The sequence below is a fragment of the Euwallacea fornicatus genome, chromosome 32, assembly GCF_040115645.1.
Source record: "Euwallacea fornicatus isolate EFF26 chromosome 32, ASM4011564v1, whole genome shotgun sequence".
NCBI classification, from domain to species: Eukaryota; Metazoa; Arthropoda; class Insecta; order Coleoptera; family Curculionidae; genus Euwallacea; species Euwallacea fornicatus.
The window spans coordinates 2,246,002-2,272,967 of record NC_089572.1 but is presented as its reverse complement, the minus strand read 5'-3'; the positions used below and the strand labels follow the sequence as shown (position 1 = coordinate 2,272,967).

At 43.0% G+C, this 26,966-nt stretch overlaps 2 protein-coding genes across 7 annotated transcripts; one reads left to right on the top strand and one right to left on the bottom strand.

The window, feature by feature from the left end:
- The first annotated feature begins 807 nt into the window (after nucleotides 1–807).
- Atx-1 (Ataxin 1) lies at nucleotides 808–24,147 on the top strand. Of its 6 annotated transcripts, none has more exons than XM_066298902.1 (5): nucleotides 808–932; nucleotides 15,961–16,117; nucleotides 16,177–16,987; nucleotides 20,938–21,051; nucleotides 21,563–24,147. In XM_066298902.1, exons 2-5 carry the CDS (start codon nucleotides 15,987–15,989, stop codon nucleotides 21,959–21,961), a joined length of 1,455 nt encoding a protein of 484 aa, XP_066154999.1. In that variant the 5' UTR covers nucleotides 808–932; nucleotides 15,961–15,986; the 3' UTR covers nucleotides 21,962–24,147. The 6 variants fall into 6 exon arrangements, with proteins under 6 accessions (XP_066154999.1, XP_066155002.1, XP_066155001.1 ...); XM_066298905.1 differs by lacking the exon at nucleotides 808–932 and adding an exon at nucleotides 5,733–5,892 and having other exon boundaries at nucleotides 15,965–16,117; XM_066298904.1 differs by lacking the exon at nucleotides 808–932 and adding an exon at nucleotides 5,733–5,892 and having other exon boundaries at nucleotides 15,947–16,117.
- A 431-nt stretch (nucleotides 24,148–24,578) lies between these two features.
- Nucleotides 24,579–26,964, bottom strand: Vps45 (vacuolar protein sorting 45). Its single transcript, XM_066298899.1, has 5 exons — nucleotides 26,854–26,964; nucleotides 26,303–26,795; nucleotides 26,057–26,252; nucleotides 25,678–25,907; nucleotides 24,579–25,630 (listed from the first exon to the last, which is right to left on the bottom strand). Exons 2-5 carry the CDS (start codon nucleotides 26,640–26,642, stop codon nucleotides 24,678–24,680), a joined length of 1,719 nt encoding a protein of 572 aa, XP_066154996.1. The 5' UTR covers nucleotides 26,643–26,795; nucleotides 26,854–26,964; the 3' UTR covers nucleotides 24,579–24,677.
- Between the last annotated feature and the right edge of the window lie 2 nt (nucleotides 26,965–26,966).

The window sequence follows — 26,966 nt, the reverse complement described above, 5'->3', positions numbered from 1 at the left end:
GCGCAACAGCGCAACGTCAGCCAGTGTGTTGACTGATTTAACAAGACTCTGGTAATAATGACAACACCCCAATTCTTGACGATCGCCGAAATCAAAAAAGGAAAGTTCCGAAAATTATTTTGTTTTAAGCGCTGCTGTCAAACACTTTTTACAATGTTGCCGCTCTTCTAAAACATCGTAAAATTAGACAACGTTCGCTTGCCAAGAGACGACAATGTGTTTTTCAATAATTGTCGAACGTCGTCTCCGAATGTTTTTTGTTTCCTAAGCGGTTATCAAATTCGGCGATGTCACCATTCTATGTCAAACGCGGCGTTGCCGCTTTTCTAGAAAATGTCTCGTTCTAATTTTAAGGTTCTCAACTCGAAAAATTCTTCAGGAACAGTTAAGAAACTGAAGAATTCCATAAGATTTCTTCAGTTTCTGAAAAGTTTTCGGCTTAAGAATTTTACGATTTCACCCGGGCTCCTTCCATCGACGACAAGGGCGTGCAATGGGGTGCGATTTTTAACGCGCAACATTTCACGCAAATGGGAATATTTCTGATTGTAAGATATTCATCCATTACCGCCAACTATCTCTTGCCTCTCGATGTTGTAACTTGTACCAACTCTTCCTAGAACGCTCTAATTTAAGAGGGGCAAATTGCATCAACAAAAACGATTGCGCTCATCTCTCCTACGCGCTTTGGGCCGAACCTTCTTTTACCACAATCAGTCAGTTGAATAGTGCCCCCCAAAGACAGCTCTACCATCGGCGACTCGTCTGGATTGCACTGCTAGTAGTATTCCCCCCTCGGGGAGCGAGTACGTAGTACTACGTCGGCATCACACGGAAGGCTGTTTGTTGTATGTTGTGTGGCGACCAATGCGGTCATCTTTGGTCTCGTCGCAATTCGCGTTTGTTCCGCTCTCTCGTCATTTTTGGAAGAGGTAAGTGGACGTGTGAACACGGCTTAAGGCCAAATATTTACTTGGGGAAATTGTTGTTAATGTGCGCGGAAATTCCGACACGGTTGCGTATTATTATACAAACCATAAACATCGGCTTTTTGTTGATTAACGAGCGCTCTCGAAAAAGTTCAAGGATCCGTTGTTTGCTGCTGCTCCTCCTCCGTACAATTCATTGATCTAACGAGATATTTCTGGCCTGTGATGAGATAATGCAAACAGTACTCCGTTCCATTAAAAACTTAGTAGGTATCTTGATTATTCCGGTTTCATTATCAAAATAAACATTACCTTGCAATATTATCATCATTCACAATAAATAGAACAACATCCGGCAACGCTGCACTTCTCGTTTGAGTCGCATGACACTCCTGTCATTTTTACCGCGATTTTGTGCGACGCTGCCACAATCCCCTTTTTTTTACGAAAATAGTTTCCAGTCGCAGGTATTTATGAGGGGCGCCAATGACCTCTCCTTGCGCACTATTTATGCAAGCGATACATATGTGTGGTCCTACTTGTAAATTGCGTACACACGGTGTGTAAAAATAGCGGCGACGTCTCCGAAATAGCGTCGTGAGGGACCTCCGACGACGTAGTTGCGCAATTGCAATCTCACCTGTCCCTTTAAAATTTCAAATAATTTCAACGATGGCAGCGTGGCATTTGTTTACACAGCTGTCAAAATCAATTTTGTTACACTCGGACGACCTGTATCAATAACAATATTGCATTTCTTGGCCTTGGATTTGACCTTGCATGACACCGAAAGAATGTTTCTTGGCAAAAATTCATTGACTCACGTTGAAATCTGCGCTGGTGCATTACGGGTTCCGCTCTCGGGAAATTGGCACCTTCATGAGACGAAAAAAAAGCAAAACAAGTCGTCGGTGTGAGCAGAGAATGCGCCATTAAATTTGGAACGACTCAAAATAAATAGTTTCGTGCCGGATGTTAGGCGTTCTGAATGAGCATGTGGGCGGTTATAAATTGCTGGCAAGAATGTAATATCGGACATTCACAAAGCCGGAGAAAGTTCCCGGCAACAGCGCAGTTGTCCTTTGTTTCCACTCCCGACACCTGTCAATGTCAACTAACAGACAAATCAAGCGGAGTTGCCACGTACCCGACCAACTCGAGCACGGATGCTAATTTATTTATGACATTCAGTCTAGTGTCTTTTGGGAATTTAAAATTCCCTTTTTTTTAAATTAACATCGACTTTTGGCAGGCCATATTTTTCATGCTGCTATACTGCGTAGTTTCGCATACATTGACTTTGCACTCGCGATTACGAAATTAGGAGAGAACGACTCGCAATTTCCTGCCCTTATCGCTGCTCTGTCCTGGGGAAAGCCATGACGATGGTTCTGAAAATAGCACCTTCGAAAAGGGAGCGCCGAGGCGGGGAGGAGCACCTCGTTATCCTGGCAACACCCCGAAGACGATCCTGGAGATCGCTTTTGTTCGACCTTCACCTTTTTCATTCCCTGGAAGCATGACATAGCACCATAGACGTGGAAAGTTTTTCCTAACGATGATTAATATGTGGCAACGTCGGACGGCTACGAGGCAGACCCGTATCTGGCAGATCGCTACGAGGTTGTCACATTCGTTCCGTTGCCGTGACCGTTCTCGAAAGACCTGTCAGACGCAAAGCAGTGTTGTCATAGTGACGGGGGGAAGTTTCCGAGGTCGAGCGGTGACAGTCGAACTGAAATATCGCTTTTGTTCGCAACACGTTGTCATAGTGACGGGAGGAAGTTTCCGAGGTCGAGCGGTGACAGTCGAACTGAAATATCGCTTTTGTTCGCAACACGTTGCCACATGTCGCATTATTTCCCGGTCTCCGAGACGTTCATAACGAAGTCAGTCAGGTCTCGTTTCTGGTGAGGAATTCGAAGATTTTCGAGCGGTCCCGATCGTCGGATCTAAACGAGAAGAATGGTGCCTTGTTTCGAAATGCCGCACGGTCCATTTTTTCTTAGAATAAGAGATATAATGACGCGGAGGAATTTGGTACGTCATCGGCCGGTCGCGGAGAGGATTTAATGGCGACGAGTGGCACTTTTTTCACTGGCGGCGTGGCGGCGGTACGTTTGAATTCCTCATCCGATTTTATCAATCGGTCTGCAGGTAAAAAGTAGCTAGAATTCTTGCCCGAGCTAAAGTTAATAATAGAGCGCCTCTGGTAAATTATTTACTTTAACAGATGCTTATTTAAAAAGCAAATTAACAGCAGTAAAACCGAAATACGCTGGACACGTTCTCGCTTCATTATCGTCGGAATGTTTACCAAATGTTTTAAGAGAGTACGACGAACGGAGGAACATTCCCGGAATCATTATGGAAGCTAACATTTTCAAATAAAACCTCTCAACGGGTGCTTCTAAAAAAATTTACTAGTCCACCATTGACACATCTACTGCCTTTCTGGCCCTGCGAGCAAACAAAAGAGCGCTGCGGCGTTGCCACTTTTCTGACCCATAAATTTTTCGGAGAATCGGCTGTCGCAAAGATCAATCTTCGACTGTATAAACAACATCGTTTATTTACGATAAGAGACCACTTGGCAACAAGATGGAAAAGGAGATGGATAGCTGTAAATTGTTATCGTCATGTGTAGTAGTAAATTTAATCAGCTCAGTGATGCTGATGGATTCCGCATAAGGTGGGATATTATGTGATGTCATTGCGTGGGGGACGTGTTTTCGGTCGCAGGTCTGGCCATAAAACACTTATTCTTGTACCCGAAATTTTACCCAACAATCGTGATTTATGGGAATTAAATCCACCTCCGCTGCAAATATAAAACATCCCACGCTGATTGAAGCTATAAACAAACGATTAGTAATTTGGTGACTCAGCGCGACAACGGGGGTCTGTAAGTTGGCCCAAACACCTCTCTGGGCAATCTCTTTTCCTAAACTAAAAACTGGTCGCTACCGGACCACGTCCCCATTTAACCGAGTTATCAACCATTGAAATGTATTCTTAATTTAGGCATATGTATAACCTTTTGCAACCTCACAATAGCCAAAATAAGATCGAATCTTAACGACTTTGTTTAATAACACCGTTATAGTAAACATTATTATTAAATATTGCACATGCCTCTACTCAAAACTCGAGTAACTCAATATTAATGTAATAGGCAGCGAAACCGGACACCTGGCAACAAGGTGTTAGTGTTTTGTCTAGATGTCAAACCAAACCATACCGCGTTGCCAGCTTTCGTCTCGAAGGGGAATGATGAAGCAATGAAAAAACAAGACAGTTTAATATACTGCCATGGCCTAATGGCGGGGTAATTTGCAATGGGGCAATTTGCACTCGTTTTTTTCCTCTCGATGGGCGTTAATGGTCGCGAAAATGGTGGGAAAGTATTTCTCGCCTCGGCAACGGATTCCTCGCTATATAATAGCTCTGATTTATGCATTTCTTTTAGTGTAATAATTTGTTCTCCGCGATTGGCTTTGAATCGCATTCCTGGGCATTCGTTTGTAAACGTGTACGGAAATGGGTCGGTAAGAAAAATTTCTCGAAACGTGGTCGTTGGGGAAGCGACGACAACATCGCGTGTCGTCTTTTTGACAAGCTCAATGAACGCTTTGACAAACCGTCACTTAGAGGCGAACACACATCAACAACTGCAGAGCTTAGAAAACGAATGGGTCCCACGTGTCCCCTGGTCGCCGGTCGGAATTATAAGTTATGTGCTCAGATCGACCGTATTCCCGAACTGCCCTGATCATTTTATCGTTCTTGGAAAAGAAGATGCGATTATGGCAACATGACGTTTGTCGAACAAAAGAGTGTTGATGTTAAATCTCGGTGATTTGCCAGTCAGTTATAGAATTTTCGCGCACTATCGACGGCAACGCCGCATTGTGTTTAACAAACAGAAATTAATTTCAGATTCTGTTTCACATAAATATCGTTCAAGTAGGAAAATAAATCCGGTTTTCGACTATTTTAGTACGTATGGGTCATATCCCCCCATTTCCCAATCGCAATTTGAGACCACAATATCTAACCGTCCAAGCCAAGGAACCCACGACTCACTATCTCACTAATACATTTATGCTCTGTTCCCACGTGTCACTCATTTTCGACTTCTGATATCGAAATGATCCCACGCGTCCCTCGGCAATCAATTATAACTTAAGACTGACAGCCAAAACTACATCGTGAAGATGAGAGTAGTAAATCTCTCCTGGAAAAGATAAGCCGCCATCCTACGTGCTTCCTAACCAATTGTTTGAAAACCATTGTTCAAATATGTCGAAAAGCAATTTTGCCATAGTAGTAATATGCAATTGTCCTGAACTGATTAAGAATCTTCAAATGTCTTTTTTATTATTATCATTTTCCGAAAGAACTCATTTATTTATTGTAAATCGCCTGGTGTCAAGTCTGGAGAGTGAGAGGGCCTCGCCAAATGCGTGCCGCAGCCGCTGACTAATCGAGGGGCTGTTAATCGACGTAAGCGGGCGCGTAATTGGTCCACCAACCCTCTCCTGCCTCAAACGATTCCCGATGCTCTGGCCGAGTTCCTGCCATCAGCAACAAGTAGGAAACATCGAACTTGCGTACGCTGCGGTGTTGCCAGATTGCACCTAACGAAGCCATCGTCCCCGACAGGGGTTAATTCTCTCCCGTGTAGACCGGGAAATCCTGCTACTACAACATGGCAACGCCTCTTACGACGCCACTGTCTGGCCCGTACACACGCTGTAATATAACTTTCAATCGTTCACTACGTTACGTTCAGTTTGCGCTCGTCCACGTTGTCGCGTGTTCCGAACGCCCAATACCGGGGGCAATTTGAGTGTTGTCGATTGTCCGAAAGCGCCCCTGTCAGGAAAAATTAAGGACCCTTCACATGGCTGCGGGGTACCATGGCGCCCCGATAGCACTCAGCAGCAGTTCTGCCCTCAAGGTGAGCGCTTTCATCCATTACTCCAATGTCAAGGTTATGAAATTTTCGACTACACACTATAATTTGCGTGTGGCGGCAGGAGTGTTTTCATTAAGTTCAAATAAGCCTATTTCCCCAGTATTGTAGGCTAAGGCTGCGGTCACACCGTGGAAGCTAGGACGTCACTTGCACTAGGTACGAGTGAGTGCCCGGTTATTAATAGAAGTTTACTCACGTCGTAACCGGTAGATAGTAAAAGGAATGCTGTCGCTGATTGAAAATCGCACAGGGTCAGATCTGGTTGGCGAGCGGGCTTCGTGGACATTTTTTGCGTCATAAGGGTAATTTTTGCTCTTACAAACTTTGAAGAAAACGTTTCTTATCGTAGAGTTTCTTCCTCATTGATGCGTAACGACACGTCCAACAAATGCATTCACTTTGAATAGACTTATCGAGCCAGCAACGTAGGTAGTGTTCGTCAATAAAACGAGTTTCCTTAAACGAGTATTACCTTAATGAACATGCACCAGCATGTTCAATAATTGACTGTGCAAATGGCATTGCGATGATGACGATCGATCGCACATTCCGCCGCGACTGAATGAACATTCGCATTCTATTGATCGGCTCCTGGTCGAGCTGTTCTATGTGTTAGATAAAAACAGCCGGTGATGGAGTATGCCGAGTCACGATATAGTACACAAAAGATTTTATCCTCCTCCTCCTCCTCCTCTTCCTCCTCCCGATGGCCGATTGCACGGACGTCAATGAGGAGCACTTAAGGGCCCACGTGATTCATGATGATGATGATGATGATGATGATGATGATGATGATGATGATGATGGTTCAGTGAACTAGCTTATTAATGTAATTACGCCTCGGCAGGAGCAGCGACAATTAACCGCAGGATATGCGAATATGGCAGTAGTGACTCATCTTATTAGCATAATGGCGGACAACGGTCAGTTGAAGTTGCATGGCGAACCCTGCCCTTGAACATCTCGTTCGCTACTTGGGGCAGGATCTGTAGGGTGGTTTCGGGCTGAAAAGGGTTAGAAGGTCTGAGCTAGCTGCGTTCCTGCAAGTTCGTGGGCGACTTGAATTTACTCATATGGCTATTTGATACATTTTTAAACCTACTCAATCTGGGAACACTTGTATGTACGTATACGAGGATGCATGCGTGTGTATTATTAAAAAGTATTTTTCCATATGGAACTCCCAGTGCATTTTTAATGCTTCTTAATTTATTGACGAATGCTCAGCACTGTACATTTTCCGAACCGTGAAATCTACTGAAACCGACAAATGCGTCACCTTAAGAGGTAGAAGTATCTTTCACTCGTTCTCTTGGCGTAAGAGCAGCATCGACATATGGCAACACAAAATTCGACTTTTCGCGCGGAAGACCCGGTAGATTTTCAATTATTTGAAATCTACCGAAATGAAGAAATGTCTCTCAGTAAATTTCCCAGAAGGTTTGAGAAGTTTTCAAATCTGTGAAATTTCCGAGTTCTATTCGAAGTATTAATGGCCTCCAGAGTTTAGGGAATTAAAACGAGGTTTTTTAATGGATACCTCGTATTTTTCAGCGTTTTTTAACGCACTAGGCCTAGAAGATTCGAATCTACTTTGAGATTTACTTTAGATGTGTATCGAAATTCCTTGGGTTACGACACTGTCCGCACTTTACTATTTGCGAAATACGCAACACTCTTTCCCAAAACCAGTGAAACACCCTATATATTTCTGGACTTTTACCATTCGTTCTGTACCTATTTCGAGGCCCGGGGCTAGGGCGGAGGGGGGAGGGGCGAAGGGGGGGGGGTATGGTGTTAACTATAAGATCTATATATTGGCATTCAGATGGTGGCCCCCGTGAGTCTGGGGGGGACACAATACGTCCATTCTCGCACGCAAACCGATAGAATTAATTCCGACGTGGCCTTGACGGGAAACAATGGACGAGCGCGTGCATTCCGAGAATGCAAAGGAGATGAGCCGAATTTGCAGCAAATTTTTCCCCAGGGGCGAATTCAGATCTGGGGCCCCTTATGGGAACCTCTATCTCGTGACACCCCGTACATTTGCATACCCGCTTACGTGGGAGAAGTCCTGGGGCTTTTGCGGCATGCTAATTATCTGCGGGCCTTTTTGCAGGCCACCGGAAAATTGCTATATTGTGTAAGGTGATTGAGCTATGGCCAGTGCACAGGACCGGAGTTTTAATTTAATGGTCTGCGGTCGGAGGGGGGAAGCCGGCTCTGTTGGCGCTCACCTTGAGACTATCCCCAAACGTGCGGCTCTTGAAAAACAACTTTTCTGGCATTGTTAGACGGCCGATCGTGATGGGATACTAAACTGATGGCTAAATGGAACGGACCCAGGAATTTTTAGAATGAAATTTGGCATTTTATTGAGGGAAAGTCGTGTGGTCGGTGCCTGATCACCAGGAAATTAGTCTAAAAACGATATAAATCCGAAAGAGTTTTCCCTCTTTTCACTGATTGGATTTGGGTGAATCCCGTTCCATTTGGCCAACAGGTTACCATCAGTTTCTCGTGACGCCTTTAAACGCACCCGTCCATAAAACTATTCCAATTATTACATTGTTTATTAATCGCTTTGGCGGAATAATAATAAGAGTGTCATTGACACTGTCTTTGGGTGGGGCCAACGCCAATTGACGTCTATTGTCGCCCGAGGCAGTGAGCATCCTCGAACTATTGCGGAGGGCTCAGAAGGGTGAAGACACGTGCCCGTAGTTTAATTCAAATTAGCTCTAGTTTTCTCTCTCATCCGCACGTGGCAACTATTAACACAGCGGGCGATCGATAAGAACGGTGTTTCCATTCAGTTCCTACAGCGATTGCAACGTCCCCCCCCCCCCCCCCCCCACCTCCCCCCGCTCCCTCTCGAACCCACCCCACATTATCATCGCGGAGGCTCGGGGGCCCCAAAAACCGCAGCTCTGGATAAAGGCAGGCGGCATGAATGAAACGCTCCCTTTCTCCCTTTCTTTCTTTACTCCCGCACAGGGGCCGAAATGTTCACCCTGTTCTGCACGTATAGGGATAGTAAATTGTAGAACATAATTCGGGGGGTGGCGTGGTCGGCGGGTCAATATGGCCTGACTTATTTCGCGTCATGATCAAGGTCGAATTATCAAATTCCGCGTAAAAACAAACAAGTGCCTCGTGTACGACCCCGGGTGGGGTAAAAATAACCCCCGCGGACAGGGTAGCCGTGGCAACAGCGCGGGAGCGGCGGTTGTACGTCGTCCGGGGGCGGCGCGACTGGGATGAATGGGCGCTGTTGCCATAGCGACCGCATTAGGCAAGGCTGAATTGATTTTCGAGCCAAGGTTGTGGCGGCCGGGGTGTGATACGCCGCCGCCACCTGGGGGTGGCACTCGTCCAGGTGATATGTATGTTAGTTTGATCACGCTCAATTAGTTGCGAAACTAACTCTTACGAAACCGAGACCAATTGTCATTTAAAGGACGTTAGCAATCATTATTGCCCGCTTTTGAAAGTGGGTGGGTTGCGGCAATTTTGCGGTTCCGCCGCTTTGTGATGGTTCCCAAGAGCATGAAAATGGTATTGTAGTAAACTTTTATTGGGGAAAAACGTACGAAGCTGTGCCATGTCGTAAAACAAAAACTGACCCATTGAGGGTAACCTTGACGAAATTGTTTTTGGCTCGAAACTTGTTCACACCTGCTCGAGGAACCCAATTGCGAATGTACATCCGCAATTAGCTTCCTTGACTTAATGTAAAATATGCAAGGTAAGCTGTAAAAAAAAACGTGTTCAAATCGGACACCCTGAAAATGAACGCGCGGTTTGGTACTTAATGTCAGTTAATACCTGACAACGTTCATTTGACATGACAGGACCACTGCGAGATCATGCGCCGTTGCAGGTTGCTACGTTTTTGCATTAATCAATTGTCATCAGTGCTGAACTGTCAATTGTAAAGTCGGATGTCACACGTAGAAACTATGGCAACCGTGAAAATTTATCATAATCTCGTTGGCACTTTTGAAAGCGGCTGCAACAAGTGCCCTGATTGCCGCCCAAAACTAGGCTAAAGTTCAAATCTGACAACATTACCTCATACTACAGAACAGTGTTGTCGATGTGATTTTTTTTGGTGTTTATTAAGAATCTCGTGACGGGCCACGAAATTCGCACAGTCACTTGGTATTGAAAATTCCATAACGTGGTCCGGATTAAACCACAATTGAGCACCGCCAAATTGCGATCGTGAATTGTTATCTGCGGACCAATAAATGCGTAAACATCTAACTATCACGTACGCACTGGCGCGATTTATTTATCTCTGAATATAAAATTGAAATGCACATTTTTGCCGTAAATTCGCAGCCACTGTTTAACTGCACTCAAGAACATCAATGTGGGCATCGTTACCTTTAAAACCTTAAAAACAAAGGAATTGGAAGAAGTTCATGAATTTGTTAGAGAAGTTCCTCAGGGTAAATCCGGTATTTGAAAAAAGGCGAGAATTTTGCACAATTTACACACAAAAAGCCGTCCAAATCGGAAATTGTCAACACAGCCTGAGGGTGAACTAAAGTCCATCACACTTCACTATTTATTTGACATTTGCCAATTGTGTCAAATTAGTGACGTCTCTGAGAAGACAAAGTTTTGCGAAATCGCAATTCTCAATTTCCAAAGAAATCAATCAAAACAGATTTTTGGGGACGTATTCTGAGAATCTATTGGGCGTTCTTAAATATACTTTGAAAGTCACAATTTAATGAAAATAACGTTAAGAACGGGCAAGCTCGCAAGTAAAAATTTGTTCAAAGTATTAGGATTTGACTTTGACAAATGGGATAAAACAAGTAATTGTCAAAGTTCTCTATTAGACAAGGTAAAAATGCAGTTGTCAAATTTTGACATTCGTGGTTATAGACACTTCCAAAATGTGCTGTCAAAATGTACTCTTTTTGATGGGAGGTCCCCAACCGGAATAAGGGACAAACAACAAACTTGAAGGTTAACAACTCCGAACATAGTACTTTTGACAGGAACTTCTCTTCTGAGTTTAGTTAAAATTAGGGGCTTCGAGCTAGGGAAAAATGATATTGGTCGAGTAGGAAAACGGAGCACCGCATGAACCAAACCGCCCCGAAGTCCTGCCTATGCAGCTAGAATTTCTAGCCTAATGACTGCGTAATGCAGCATTGTGAAACTAGTTCTTGCCTTCATGGTCAAAATTAAGAATGTAGAAAGCGGGAGAATGGTCGCAGTTTGATTTGACGATAAAAACTATTCAACCCTACGGGGTCACAAGTGAAATTCCTTTCAGAAGAAAAGCAATTCCGTTGGGATCGTTCAAGAATCAGTTCTAAATAACCGAACAGAGTTTAAAATCATGATGATCAATGATCAAAAAATTTCAGTGTTAACAACCGAAACTCGGGGCGCGCAGAGAAAAGACGCAGTTCGATCCTAAAATAAAGACAGTTTTATCACCCCTAAATGTTGCACCCGCAACTGTGCAATTTGCACAGTGATTTTTTACTTTCACCCTCATACGGCTAACACTTCAGCTAATTTCCCATACAACACCCCGTTCAAATGCAAACCCGATCTATGGTGGTACCGAATCATCCTCCCCTTGCCGCTGCGACTTTCGGGGGTGCTGCCAATCTGGGGACTAGTCCATCGTTCCGAGATTCGACGTACACAAAAAGAGCACCATAAACATGACCGTGGACCCATTGTTATCTCGAGAGACCCATTACGGGCCCTGAAGTGGTTCTATTGTCGAATTCTTGGAAGTATCACATCTCGCGACCGGCGGCCCTCCCACTCCGACCGGTCGTACCCGAGTCTTTTGGTTCCGTGGTCGCGGTAGTATACGTAGTACTTCGCGGTTAGGCCTACGTAAAGGATGATGACGTATTGGTGTTGGTGGTGCGTATCACGGTAGTATCCGCGGTCGTTGTGCAATAGTAGTTACTCTACGGCAGCAGCGCGAATGGTTGTTCTGGAGCTTTAACACCATAGAGACGCTAGCTGCGACAGGTTAGTGCTTCGCTGGTATTACAGATAAATTGGAAAAAAAAGTAAGAAAAAAAAAAAATGGCCGATAGGGTGCGTAGTTTATGCATGCGCTAATAATATATGCAATCGCAGCAGCAGCAGTGCTCGATAAGTATCACATTGTGTAACCGAAAACTAATTGCATACTCCACATTATTTTAATGAATAATAATTAAACGTGCAGTTCCAGGGCCGTTGCAGCTTCTCGTCAGCACTTATCTTACCATTTAAAACAATCGGGTGTCCCTTAATCACTCTCTGGGAAATTGCCACCAGCCTCATTAGTCGAACGCGGCTCTTCGAGGGGGTGCAGTAAGGAATTGCCACAAAATGGGTGGGATACGGCCCTGAGAGGCGTTACGCAATATAAAATAGATACGTATTAATAGTGTGCACGGGCACAGGTGTTTCTGTTTACTATTAAATCTACTATTCATTGCTGGGTCTTTTATTATTATCTCGATTTGCGTAACGGCTGATTATTGTTTTCCGTTTACGGTGGAAATCTAACCGGATAATTGATGTGTTAATGAAAACCGCCTGAAATGCAACAATGTAGTTCCCGAACGGTGCGCGTAATCAACGCGTCGCCGATATGAAATTGAATTACGCGCCGAAGAAGTGTCAAGATGGCGAAAAGTCGCAGGATTTTGTTTTTTTTTTTTTTTTAATTTTTTAAAGCAGAAGTATGCGAGATGTTGCCACTCGCGCAGAATGGCAACATCTCCTCGTGGAGCGGGTAAAAGTCGTGATAAATGGAACGTGGAGCCTAAACACAAAGAACGTATCAAAAAGGTTTCTCAAAATTAAAAATTAAAAACTGACTCCTGCGTGAAGTTTTCCCAGGACTTCTGCGCCGAGTCCTACGTGCGACATGAAAGGATCCGGAAGAAAGGGCACTTTGTCGAACTTTAACTCTTCGCACAAACACCAAAATGATACGAAAAAGTACCTCACGTCAAGCCAAAACGATGTTATAACTGACTGGAAAATATAGAAAAGCTGTCTCATTGCCAATTTTCATTGATGCTATAAAATCATAAAAAGTGGCTCCCACATGTACACATCTAATGAACTGCGAGTCTCCACACAAAACGTCCGAATTGTACGCGGAAAGTGTTCCAAAAGAGACGGGGACCCTATCATTATTGACGACTACGTCATATGGAAATCGGCTCCTATCCTATCCGAGACCACACGGAACCCGAAACAAAGACCAACTTGGATTAGGTATGAATCACTTGATGGAAACTTTGAACGTGCTCTAATGCGAGAGCTGAAGGAACGTGCAACAAATGAAAACTTTGATTAGGTATGAGTCGTTTGGAAAAACACTTGAAGTGATTCCTACTTCAGAGCTGAAGGAACCTGCAACAAGTGACAACTTGGAATAGATATGCGTCATTTAGTAAGACACTCGAAGTGGCTCCTACGTCAGAGTTGAAGGAACCTGCAACAAATGACAACTTGGAATAGATATGCGTCATTTAGTAAGACACTCGAAGTGGCTCCTACGTCAGAGCTGAAGGAACCTGCAACAAGTGACAACTTGGAATAGATATGCGTCATTTAGTAAGACACTCGAAGTGGCTCCTACGTCAGAGTTGAAGGAACCTGCAACAAATGACAACTTGGAATAGATATGCGTCATTTAGTAAGACACTCGAAGTGGCTCCTACGTCAGAGCTGAAGGAACCTGCAACAAGTGACAACTTGGAATAGATATGCGTCATTTAGTAAGACACTCGAAGTGGCTCCTACGTCAGAGCTGAAGGAACCTGCAACAAGTGACAACTTGGAATAGATATGCGTCATTTAGTAAGACACTCGAAGTGGCTCCTACGTCAGAGCTGAAGGAACCTGCAACAAGTGACAACTTGGAATAGATATGCGTCATTTAGTAAGACACTCGAAGTGGCTCCTACGTCAGAGTTGAAGGAACCTGCAACAAGTGACAACTTGGAATAGATATGCGTCATTTAGTAAGACACTCGAAGTGGCTCCTACGTCAGAGTTGAAGGAACCTGCAACAAATGACAACTTGGATTAGATATGAGTCGTTTAGTAAAATACTCAAAGTGGGTCCTACGTAAGACTCGAAGAGGTCTGTAACAAAAACAAACTTAGATTAAATATGAGTCAGCTTGGAGTTAAATTTGGCGTGAATTTTGAAACCGGCTTGAAATACGTTATGGAATATGAAATTAAGTGCTTCATCATGAAAACAGAGACATAAAAGCCTGAAAAGTAATGAAACTTCAGATATTTGTCGGGGTCGAAAATCACTTTTAAAAGACTCTCAAGATCCCGAATGGAAAATAAGCGTTGAAAATAGTTCCCCGACTTGGGACTAATCTAAACCGACCTAATTCATGGATCAGCGCTTGCTGTCAAAATGTGTCAAAACTCGTGAAAATAAGTACGTTTCGAGATTCTTGGACTTAAAACTGCAATTGCGGCAACATGGCTGCCTCCACGATCAAACCGAACGTGCCTCGAGTACAAGGCGAAGGTTACGCCGCCTAACCTTACCCAACGAAAGCATATCAGCAAATTCCCGACCATTAACAAATCGAAACTTGCAATTGTGTCGTTCCTTTGTCAAGTGGTACGTACCACGGCCGTAAGGGGCAGCAGCAGCGCGTTATTAAAAACCGACGCTCCGATGAGCTTATCTCTGCCGACCGAAATAAAAGCGTCCCACGCGGCAAAACAATAGACATCCCACATGAATTGTGTCAATTACCATAATAAACATTATTTATTGAAGAAAGAACAATGTAACATTTGATGCGCGTTAAAACGCGCTCACGATGATGGGTTCGCTGATTTCGTACGTTTTCGAGCGGTTACAGGACCGGACGTGAGGCCATTACATGACCCAAACATGCCGCTTACCTACCTCTCTAAATGTCAACATCCGCAATTATCATAATGGGCACAACCGCACGTCGAAGGTGTGGTTGACCCATAGATTTATACGAGCAGAAAAGTGGCGCCAAATTAAAAAAAAAATAATAATTTAAATGCGCGATGTCAATGTCACGCTTCGAGCGCCAATTTAACGTCTGCCGGCGCTTGCGTTCATGCCGGATGAACTTACGTCATTTGACATAAACTTATTTGACAGAGTTCGGGGCAGGAACTTATCCTCGATTCGCGCCTAATCGCCATCTTTGGGCTTAAAAACGAACGATTTCGGTTCACTTATTTCGAGTCGCGCAGTTTCGCGTTTCCCAGCGGGGATTTCTCGGATCCGGTCCTGAGTTTCTCGGTTATTTCCAATGTATACGCGCGTTCCTCGTCCAATCTGATATATTATTATTATATTATGATATGTATTTATAACGTGAACATGAGTAATCATATGATTTCTCGTTGCCAAGGCCGAATTCCCCTGGTTAACGACAATTACCCACATGAATGGTCCCTTAAAACAATACGCGCGTTGTTTGTGTGATTTTTAGTGTCGTTTCATCAGCCCTGGAAACAAAAAGCTGAGTGAGTAACGTTACGCAACACAATAAAATTATACATCTCATCGACTACATCGCAATAGCGCAGCGTAGGTGCGAGTCGATTAATCGCCAGTAACAATTATTCTTTGAATTTGAATACACATATCCATTTACGTAAAAACCAAATGTCAGACTGCGAAAACAGTGTTGCAGTTCCAATTTATTTTTATTAACTTTATACCTCAATTAAATATAGCCGGAGCGAACGAATCTAGAATATTCCAGAAACTTCTCGAGCCACATCTGAGCGCCGCGCTCACCGAAACGTTCTGAAGTGTAAACACGGCACAACTCGCTTAATGCGAACGCTCACGGGACACGCAAACCTGCTCGCTGTAAACGATCGCTCGTTGCGTCGGGTCCATTGTATTTCGTATAAACTTGACGGGATTAATAAGGAAACGGGATGGACTGGACGTTGTGACCGTGATCTCGTATTAAGCACGTTCGCATTAACCAAGTTCTACTGTACGTAGTCGTTTTGTTCCAGGAAGGCTGTAAAAGGCCGTCGGGCCGATGATTTCCGCCGGAGTAGAAGGACGACTGCCCTACATGACATACTCTGAACCGTGGAGCCGGAACCCTCCAAAGCAGCCCGCTGAGGTGTTCTTAAGACCTCATCCCAAGCTGCTGCCTCCGGCCACACGGTACTACATAAGTTCCGTTCTTTTTCCCCGTGAATAACTAACAAACGTTTACGTTGCAGAACTTACAATGGGGTACCCAGCGTGCCCACCTCTTATCCCAACGGAGGCCGGATCGGCAAGTACCCCTCCCCACCGCCTTCCTCCCTCCCAGTGAACCTCACCCACCAAAAAGAGGATGTAAAGGAGGAGCCGTTATCACCCTATTCGCCTTACCGGCCCTTCCCTCCGAGTCCCCAATATAGCCTCTTCCCGTATCCTTCGATATGTCCGCAACCTTACATGCTGCGAACTCCCACCTTCCCGCCCACTCCCTTGAGCCCCCAAGAAATGTTTTCGCCGGCTACTCCTACTGCTAGCAGTACCGCCACCTTTCTTCCGCCTCATCCTGAGACCTTCAACCCCCCCACATCGTTGGTAAAGTCAACTGGGGGGGTGTTGAAGAGGAACTCTCCGGTGCCCAATTCGCCTCTGCCGCAAAGCCCTAGTTTCAAGGTCCCCTCGGGGAAAGAGGGGTCAATGAAGCATCGTCTGTTGATCAGGCCTGAAGACTCGCCTCGGCCCATGCCGCTTGATCTGCAGAAGCCTCCGGAGGGCCGGAGGCGTCTTGTTGCGAGCACGGCTTCACCCCCGAGGTCTCCAAGGAAGCATTTGAACAACAATACCGTACCGGCCAATTTCCAAAAGGGGCAACTAGTGCAGCTGGGCAACGGGGAGTTGAAAAGGATCGAGGACATGAGGACTGAGGACTTTGTGCAGTCGGCAGAGAAAAACCCTGCGTTGAGGCTGGCCGAGAGTACGGTGGTCAAGATCGAAGAGGGCAAGGAAGGGCATGTTACCATTACGCTGACGTACGACCAAAGAAGAGCGCAGGTGAGGTTTTGCTGTTTCATAGTTTAAAGCGGTTTAGAGGTTACGAAACTGGCCACTCATGGTCGAATTTTAATGCTGGCGCCAGCATAAATTTCACCAGCTGCAGATGACATGCCTACGCTTTCAGATTTTTCTTGGGGACAAGTTTATGCGATATGAGCTAAAAGTTCTCGGAATTGCCACCTTTATGGGTGGGTAACTAGGTCACGAAATACCAACGTTTGAAATTTAATTTACTATATCAAAAAGCCGTAAAAATTGAGACCGGGTTCTTGAATTCATTTCAATAACCCGCAAGAGAGAGTTTTTGATGAGTCGAGAATTGATTCAAAGTGAACGCACAAATAATACTAAACTCGTTATTGGGTTCTTCGCATCCTTTCAGAACTTACAAGTGCCCTCAAAAAATTACTCTCTACAGAACATTCTAATGAGTTCACTGCTAGATTGGGACTCGGAGATTCGGAGACCAGAAATTTTGAAATTCCGAGGCTCTTACAGTCGGAATAAAAGGTCAAAACTAGGTAATAAGCGGAGTCTCATAGGTGGATCTTGATTCGGGACTGAAATTCCACGGCGTAGACCATCAGAATGGGAGCTGCTAGAACCTCTGAAATAATCGTCAAATGAAAGAACTTTTAACGGGTCGAAACTTGATTTAAGCCTTAACAATTCAAGTTTCATAATTCGAAAGGTCAGGATCAGGCTGGTTGATGGTTGAGTCGAGTACGAATTTTAAGGACTCTAGAGATCAGTAGGAGGTGCGTCCTGAAATGAAATTTCAGAGTTCAGATCGGAATCCTCAGAAAGAGCAGTTCGAAGGAAAAATAGGACACGAATCCCAACGGGGGGCATTCTGGGAAGATCTCCCCACGCCACGAATACGTTTTGACAAGGCATATTTTGTCAAATACCCTATGGAGCGAACAACGTCCCAACGCTGTTACATGATGAACTAAAAAAACCGTGAAGTTTTTGAACACTCATCAGGATTCAGGGCGTCTGTAAGTACTTTCCTAGATCCCATGAAGCATTTAATGCTGTAGCGAACGTAAGAAGTGCCTCGAATCACCGGAGGCAAGGTCGGTGACCAATCTCGCGCGAATTTCGATTCACCAGTACCACTGGAAGAACCACTTTCAGCGCTGTTACGGCCGCCTGTTTATTGCCTTTTTATTGCCACCCATATTTTGCATGCGCGTTATTTCTGGTAGAATTCGCTACTGGAATTCGTACATCACATTGTTACGCTATTTATTGTAGCTCCACGACTTAACAACGCGCACATCTAATTCTTTCAACGATATCGGTAGGGAACAAATGTAAAAATGGTGATTCGACCCACGGATTCGATATTTGTTTGTGGAACACTTCAAAAACCCACCTAAAACCGTGTCGACTTGATACTTGAGAACCCGACCGAGGTCAGTGACTTTGGGCCGAACGCGAAGGCGCTAGATGCGGCCCAAGATCGCCGGTGCTAATGTACAATTTATGATTTTTCGGGGACTTAAGGACCGACACACATACTACGGGAAATCAGCTTGTTTTACTAAGTATACAATAGGCCTAAGTTGAAACACGAAATGGAGCCCCAGTTGGATCGAAATAGCCGATGTGTGGGACGTCACTTTTAAGGCCTGAAAATTATGCTAGGCCCATTGGGCGTGGATCCCAGGGCGCAAATCCAACTCAGGGTACCCTTAGAATTCACTTTAACATGTTGAAGGTATTTACCTTTTCGCTCCCCATCGGCTGGACTGGTTTTTCCAACGGTGAAATTACAATGAGGTCTCCAGATCACGTGCGTACTTAACGTAACCTCAAAAATGAAATTTGGCGGCAAATTTCAGCTGATCGCGGGCCTCGTATGACGTCACTCAAATTGTTATTCCCGCATTACTATGAGTTAGTTTAATGGGTTTGTACGGCCGTTTTCGAATATGATCGAGGACCATTTTGGCTTAATTGATATTATCATGCCCTTGAATTCCAGAGTTTATTAAGCACCTATCACGCTAATTTGATAACGTTACGACGTAATGGCGTAGAGTCAAAATTATTAGTCACCAAAATTAATCAAATAAATCATATAACTGAATTTTGAGTAATATTGTTCCTCACTGCGTATTATGAAATCATATAGAACAAATTACAACCTCATCGAGAGTATTAAAACACCTATTAATTTTAATTGGAACACCGCCGCACACTCTGCGGCTACTATTGTCGCGTCACTCAGATGATGAAAGGCGGACGTTCGCACATACGGTACGCCACTGAAAGTTTGAAAGCACCTTCATTATTATTACCTTTAATTTGTATCAAAGACTAGAAGCGGCGCAAAAAGGAGTGATAAATCGACAAAAACACCTTTCGTTATTCTAAATATCTTTAAATGCCATGACGTCAATTTGCATTAAATTTCAAACGTCACGGGCGGGCCTCAAAGGGTGGTAACATTAAAATTATTGCAAACAAAAATGTTCAAGCCTATTATAATATGCATTTTAGAATGCTACCTCTTCCTCTTACTTATCATCATCATCTATGACTCATCATTATAACAACATGTACTATTTTTTATGTTCCCACAAAATTAATTCATTCGCTGTATATTTAAAACACAATATCGAATAACCATGCTTAATATATAGATTTATATTGAATAATTGGAAATTCCAAATTAATTTATAGATACGAGAAAAATTCATTTCGATAATTTCTGTATCAGCGATAACTACAGCATAGCTGCATGATCAACGGGTTTGAACTCCTTTGAAAAAGGTGATTGCCAATTGAAGATGACCGCTGTTAAGAGGCTGAATAAGACAATGTTAGTCGTGTGATTGAGAAATTTAACTGTTGATGAGGGCTCTGCGAAAATTAAATAACGAATTACTGCCAGTGGTATTTTATGGTGAAATTCGTCGCTTTTTTGTTTGTGCTTTGCGCATCAACTGTCGCATCAATTTTCTCGAGATGACATATAAAAATAATGACGTCATCAGGAGTATTGAAAATTGATTAAAGCGACAAATCCGAGTCCGTTGTCCTCTGGGCTTGCTTTGAACAATGCACTGCACTCTTTCATGCAATTTAAAGTGCGCAATGCGATTACCAGCCAGCTATCGAGTCACGTAAGTTCTATTATTTGTTTTGACTCGTAAAATAAACAAAGGAAACCAGCTTCGCCAGAATGAGGGACTATTTTTAGCGGAGAGAGAGTAAATGTTTGCCAGTACTATTAACGTATTTCAGTCAGTACGTTCCGGCGTTACACAAACTCGCCTCAGAATGAAAAAATAAACGCGATAATTAAGGCATTCTTCGAATTATTCAATCCGCCAGCAGGTTATTTATTTTGTGGCTGAATTAGTCCCCTAATAAACCCTGATAGAAGAATCAATGGAGGCACATCAGCAGAAGCGTCGAGGTTATCTCGGAACGTACCAGAAGACAATGCCCGGCTCCTAGACACAACCCATTTCCCATATAACGAACTTAAAATACCAACTGGGCCTTGGTCTCTCTCAAGGACAACAACGTTCCGGTATCGAACGTGGTGGCACTACCTTCTTCTGCCCTCGGTCTCCGCCCCACCCCTGATAGTAGTACTACGGCGAGTACAAGTACGGCCGGCATTCCATGCTCAGATTTTACGAGGCAGCCACACGTAATGACGAAGAACTTATTTCTCATAATGGACTCTGCCCCGGATCATTTGAATAATTCGGACCCCTTTAATTAACTCGAGAAACTCTTGGGGCGTCGATGGTGCAACTAGAACTGCGTTAGCAATTGATCATTTAAACTCAAACATAATATTCCGGCTCATTTGATCGAGTCCTTTTCCTTAGAACAGCGCTTTCTAGAATACGAAAACCTCCGGGGTACCCGAGAGCGTCACTAGAGTTGCGCCAGCCATTTTGATTACACGTTTGTTGCAGGTGGAAGTAGACTCGACGCCGGACCATCCCTACTTCGTGATGGGACACGGTTGGGCCAGTTGCAGCCCCGACAAGACCCTACAATGTCATGGACTGAAGGTGCACAGACTTCAGGTGAGTGAGGTTAAGAAACATGCGGTCACGCGCTGTTTTATGTGTAACATGCACTTATCCGCCTCGAAGGACCAGTTATTTGTTCAGGTGACTAAGTACGAGCGACATGATAGTTAAAGCGTCCACCGCAATTGCATTTGCGCGGGCAAACACTCTGTTAGGATGTTAAATTGTTTGAACATCGTTCACGTCATTTGAGCCGATTTCCAAGAAGCCATAAACAAGACAAATATGGCTTTCTTAGGGCCGTCATATGCGACCGCACATACGTATTTGCCTAATGAACGATTCCGAGAATGTTTGGAAGCTCAGAGAGTCCGTTCCGAAAGTTCCTATAATAGAGCTGCGCTTGTGGTATCAACCATGGGTAAACATTTGCCACTTGTAAAGCTTCGGCGAACTTATTGGTGCCCTCAAAGAGTCCCTAATTGAGCGGATTTATGTTTGAAAGCCCCTAATAGACTAACGCTCTTAACACTAACAGGGTTTTATATTATGGTTATTTTTTTAGGTAGGAGACGTGATGGTGTCACTAGCACCCCGTGAACTCGCTTCGGCGACTTCCAGCTCTTCGAGGGGCACTACCATCATGACAACCGCCACCACCACCGCCATGTCGGCCCGCCAGTACTCCGGCAACTACAGTAACACCATGGTGACAAATAGCACCAGCACAAATCCGTTCATGCTACCCTCACCCAAGAACCACCACCATCGCCCCTTATCGCATTCACCCCCTAAATCAGTGAGGTCCCCCGACTACGGCCAGCCGATGGGGGGCTATTACGCACCTCCTTCGGCGCAACTAACGCCTTTGCCCTTGGACGCCGAGAGCAGGAAGAGGAGATGGAGCGCCCCTGATGCCATCGAGGAAGAAGAGGAGCTGGCAAAGAGGAGTAGGGTGGAATGATGTTTTCAAGTGATAGTTTTGCATAGTAGAGTTAACGAGGACTGATTTATTGTTTGAGAAGGGAGACAGTGGGTGTCAATGGGCAGTCGATGCGGGTAGAGACTACTAGTAACAGTTAAGTAATAGAAGCAGGGCCCCTGTCATTTCAACTAAATGCAGCCGTCATTCTATTGGCTTCGACAACGGGACAAATATAGAATATACGCATTTTCCACAACAATGTAGGCGGCGAGTGCCTGTTTCACACTAGAGACGCTATCGAACGCAATGAGAATCATAGTTAGGCGGTATTGAGCGAATGTACCAAGAAGCTTGCAACAGATAGAGAGGGGTTCGTGATCGATAGTAGTATTGGTGAAAATCGACATACAGCATCCGCCCTACTTCCCTCTGTCGATTATTTTTGTAGATATACTTGCTTATAAAGATGTTGCTTTTTATCGATATTAGTAGGTACGGCAATTTACATCGACACTGGACGATTCAAAGCCGCGCAATGTTGTACATTTTAGTGTACATTTCAAGCCTTTATAACCTTTATAAAAAAAAAACCAATCGCCATTGTTACCCTTACTAAAGTAGTCGAGCTTTAAACTGTTATTGTAGCGCGTTCGTTCGAGGCTTTAAAGGTCCAAGCAGTCTATTTTTTTATATAACTGAAAAATGCATGAGAACAGAGTGCAATCGAGAAACTTGTTTATTTTCAGAAATTTCTCTCGTCATGACAATATATACTAATACACGTAGGGTTAAATGAACTTGTTATAAGGGCAAGATGCAGTAAAAACGTCGGTTAAGTTGTAAATAATCGCGAAAATGAAGGAGTATTACTAAGAGTGATATCTAAAAATGTTAACGTTAGGTTTTTTGTAGGTATATAAGGACGGAGTTACGGTGGAGTCTGATTGGTGTGTAAGTCCACCTCGATCTCAAATGGCAAGCCGCGTGTGATAAGGAACTGCTTTTATACAAATTCTCAAAGATCTGTGTTTGTGATTTTATTTTATCTTATGTTTGGCAATTATACAATTACCAGACATAAAATAGAAGCAGTCAGCTAAAATCTGGTTTCACAGCAGTGCCGGAACGGCGCAATTCAACCAACATTGTCCGGCACTGTCCAGCAGCAACAAACGTCCAAACTCCATCAGTGGACCGTTTTGTTCACCGATGGTCTAAAAAGCAAAGTTTTGGAAGTTTTGTTGCATAAAAGGAGCTTAAAAATCAATTTCAAAGCCCCATACAAATATAATTTCCATGTGACTTCTTGGCTGTGATACAGTAAAGTATATGTGGAAAGTGCACACTTCCCTCCATTTTATTGCTATATATTGGACCTTGTAGTGGATTACGAAAGGGAACTTGTGTGTGGAGAGTGGTCGCATGGAGAGCCCCTAATGGGTGGCCCAGAAAGGGGGGAAAACAAACAGTTCCATGCTTGTAATAAGTGTCGACTTCTCTGCATAATTAATAACGTAATATACCTCACTTGTGCTTTTTTTGTTACGTATGTAAGGTAATCGTGTAGTGGAAGAAATTCGTTCAAATATCGACAATTCTTTTATAATTTTAATTCGTACATAGTCGTAAGTTTCTGTGCATTATTAATTTTGATTTGTAAGATTGCTATACAGAATGTCCAACATAGTGCTACGCCACTGAACTACATACATGGAAAATATTGAGTAGAGTTTGTGATCATTATTTCTTTTTTAATTAATTAATTAATTGTGTACTTGTTATATTTGGCATTCTGTGATATCCTGTTGAATTTTACGACAGTATTTTCTGCTTTGAAATTCATTTCCGGAATGGAAGTGGTACCTATAGTAAAAAAACCCTTTATAGACAAAAACAAATAGACAATGATTTCGAAAGTGCCTTCAATCGCTGATGATGGGTCGACGGGGTGCAGAAACATTGCCTTGCGAGACCCACATCCCCCGCAAATATACATTTTTCTCTCAAGTTTCATTTCCGTTTGTTACTAAAATTTAGGACCTGTAAAGATGTCTTGTTGATAAATTAAAGAGAGAGAGAGAGAAAGAGCTGTAGCAAAAAATTGTTGTATAGACATTATATATATTGTGTTACAGATATATGTATATGGTGTGCCATTGTTGAAATATGTATAACGCCGGAAGACGGCAATACAGTCAAAACAAATAAAAACCAATATCTATATACAGGGTGTAGTTTTCTTTCTTAATAAAATCAAAAGTTCTTCGGTCTGAAAAAAAGATTAAAATGCTTTTCAACATCAGAGGTGTCGCTCAGAGGTCCATAGTAAGCTGATAGAAACTTCTGCTACATAGCCTTCTCGTTTTAAAAAGCTTACAAAAATCTTGTTCGAACACTACTGAACACTGAAACTGAATTTTATTATATGCCCTTTAAACTTATTGTTTCCGGATTTCACAACTTTTTCACACTACTAATGACATCGATTTTTGATTGAAAAGTCAATAGTTTTAAAAATTGTAGAAAATACACTTTTGAAACTTCTTTTTCGATTTTATGATACACCACTTAAAATTTCGATTTTTAACGAGAACTTATTAGAGGATTTGAAAAGTGGAAGTGACCTTAAAGGGCTTGGTATCGTTGAATAAGTATATTTAAACTTAATGTAAATATATTATCAGTAAAACAATCTTTACACAATAAATAAAAAATAGGAATGTAGGTGGTGAAACATAAGCAGAGTGGAACACACCTATTCAAATCTCACATTTCTCAAGTGTTTAGTGTGTTTCCGTAACCTCATATCTTCTCCTTGGAAAGCAGTCTCCACCTCCTCTAAAAAGCTCCTTGAATTATGCACTGTTGTGCCACCTAGCAGGATATTAAAGCTAGGGTAAGGTTTACTGAAGCTATGCACTGTCAGCGATTCTTCATAGGTTGCTCCACCTACGATAAAAACAACTATATCTTGGGGCCGTAATCCGCTCGAGTGATTTCCCACTACTGGGTAGACATGTTCTTTAAGTCTGCCATTGACGAGATCTGCTAACGTGTCGTGTAACAGGGGTTTATGTTGGGTGTAAACGTTATCAACTCCGTTTAGACCTTTAAAGAATCGTTTGGTGATTTTCACTGCGTCATCTACATTGAAGAGGTTGCTTTGCCTAGCATGAGAACCTGCGTATTCAAGGAGATACACAACTCGTTTAATCAGTTTGTCTGAAATTCCTCTTTTCTTCAACATTTCAATGAGATAGTATGTTTCATTGTTGCTTTGGCTTTGGTACCTTAAAGCATACAACATGACCAACTTTACAGCGTCTGTATGGCGAATTTTATCATCTTGGATGAGCTTTTTGATACTATTCAAATGGGACGAATGATCACTTTGAGAACTTATTTCCTGCTCTACCTCAGACACGTCCAGCAAATGGTATTTGGTCACCATAGAGCTAAGCTCCCCCACTACTGTCACATGTTTTGTCACATTTCCTGAGAGTTTTTTGAATTGTGGGTAAGACTCAACAAAGGTCTTCATGTCAGAAATGCTTTCAATCTTCTGATGGCTCTTTGCTTTAGCCTGAAACTGCTCCATCAGTTGCTTGATGTTCTGCCCAATGTCGCCATAATTCATGAAAATATTTTTTGCATAAAAAGGGTCTTGTTCAGCAGAAAGGACCACCTCTGAGAGCTCCTTAGAAACACCTGGAATACCAATTTTTAACAACCTATTTACCAGAAAAACTCTATACCTGGGACATTGGATAAATTCACTCTGTTGTTATTGATGGTCATAAGTTCATGAACCATAGCTTGGTAGGTCCATTGGGTAAGTAAAGGAGTGATGGGGTCATCTCGCCTATCCAAAATAAGCAACAAGCTGTGCCCACTCTGCCCAAAAGCAAAGAGGGAAGATTCTTTGTTCATGACATCCTCAATGCGTCCTCCTAAGTCTTTGGCTAGTTTGGAGTTGGCTTGGTATCTGTAGAAAAGAAAGACTATTGAATTCAGAGCTCAAGGTAAAATTGAGATAATAATACCAAAGAAATTCTTCTGTGTGTAGAATATGAGATTTTGGTATCTTTTATGTAGATATAAAATGTTTTATTCATCTTCCTTTGAATTACTCACCTTATAATAGGTGATTTTTTCAATGACAAAAGCACTGAAACCAAACCTTGCACAGTGCGCTGTAGAGCGTTGGGATCCCATGATTGGCGTTCCATACAACAGCCAATGCCCATCGAAAACAAATGTGGATTCACAGCCAAATAGTCCATGTACAACTCGAGCACCTCCTTTACCACTTCTTGCTCATCATTCTCAGCTAAAGCACATTTACTTCAAATACTAGCTTCACCTTATCAAAGCCCCTACCTAACAGTTTGATGTCAGCTTTGGCAATGATATTTGAAAAGTAAATGTAGTATGCCCCATATTTAGGGTTGCGCAGTTCTTGGCACAACATCTCTATATTGGCTTGTGTGGGTCTGACAAAAACCAGGCACTTGAGGTAGCGGAGCCCTGTGGAGTTTGCGTAATTGGGAGAATCGATACGTTCCAGCAGAAACACCTCTTTTTGTTGGATTTCGCTTTGGCTGTACACCATGCTGATAATGCTTGTTGTTTCTTTGTCCATGAGAAGCACTTTCATGCCTGGTTCGCTCTCGTTAGTCATTTTATCCACATACGCCTTTACGGCACTTATTACGTTCATTTTGGGGGTGTTTTCTGTAGCTTATTTATGAAGAATTTTGTTGGTAAATAAATACTGAATCTAACCTCACTTTTGGTGATGTAAAAGTCAACTGTTATTGTCATTTTATTATCAGGTCGTCGTGTCTTATAAGAGTGTTGATCTTCACGTAGCCTGAAATAGAGAATAATGCTTGAATTATCTGTAGTATATTAATGTACTACATACATACTGTATTACATAGTAAGATTATTTAGGTTATTGTTTTTGCTACCTTAGGACCTAAATTAACACATTATTGATAATAAAAATTAAGGATTTAAATCAAGATATTAGTTTACTGTG

Bases quoted from the DNA above. Each gene is read 5' to 3' on its own strand.
- Vps45 (XM_066298899.1), bottom strand. From the start codon at position 26,642: ATGAACGTAATAAGTGCCGTAAAGGCGTATGTGGATAAAATGACTAAC. The intron at 26,253-26,302 runs GTAGGGGCTTTG...AATGTGCTTTAG, and splicing joins AGCTGACATCAAACTGTTAG to CTGAGAATGATGAGCAAGAA. The intron at 25,631-25,677 runs GTATAGAGTTTT...TTGGTATTCCAG, and splicing joins GAATTTATCCAATGTCCCAG to GTGTTTCTAAGGAGCTCTCA.
- Atx-1 (XM_066298902.1), top strand. From the start codon at position 15,987: ATGATTTCCGCCGGAGTAGAAGGACGACTGCCCTACATGACATACTCT. The intron at 16,118-16,176 runs GTACTACATAAG...TTTACGTTGCAG, and splicing joins CTGCTGCCTCCGGCCACACG to AACTTACAATGGGGTACCCA. The intron at 16,988-20,937 runs GTGAGGTTTTGC...CGTTTGTTGCAG, and splicing joins ACGACCAAAGAAGAGCGCAG to GTGGAAGTAGACTCGACGCC.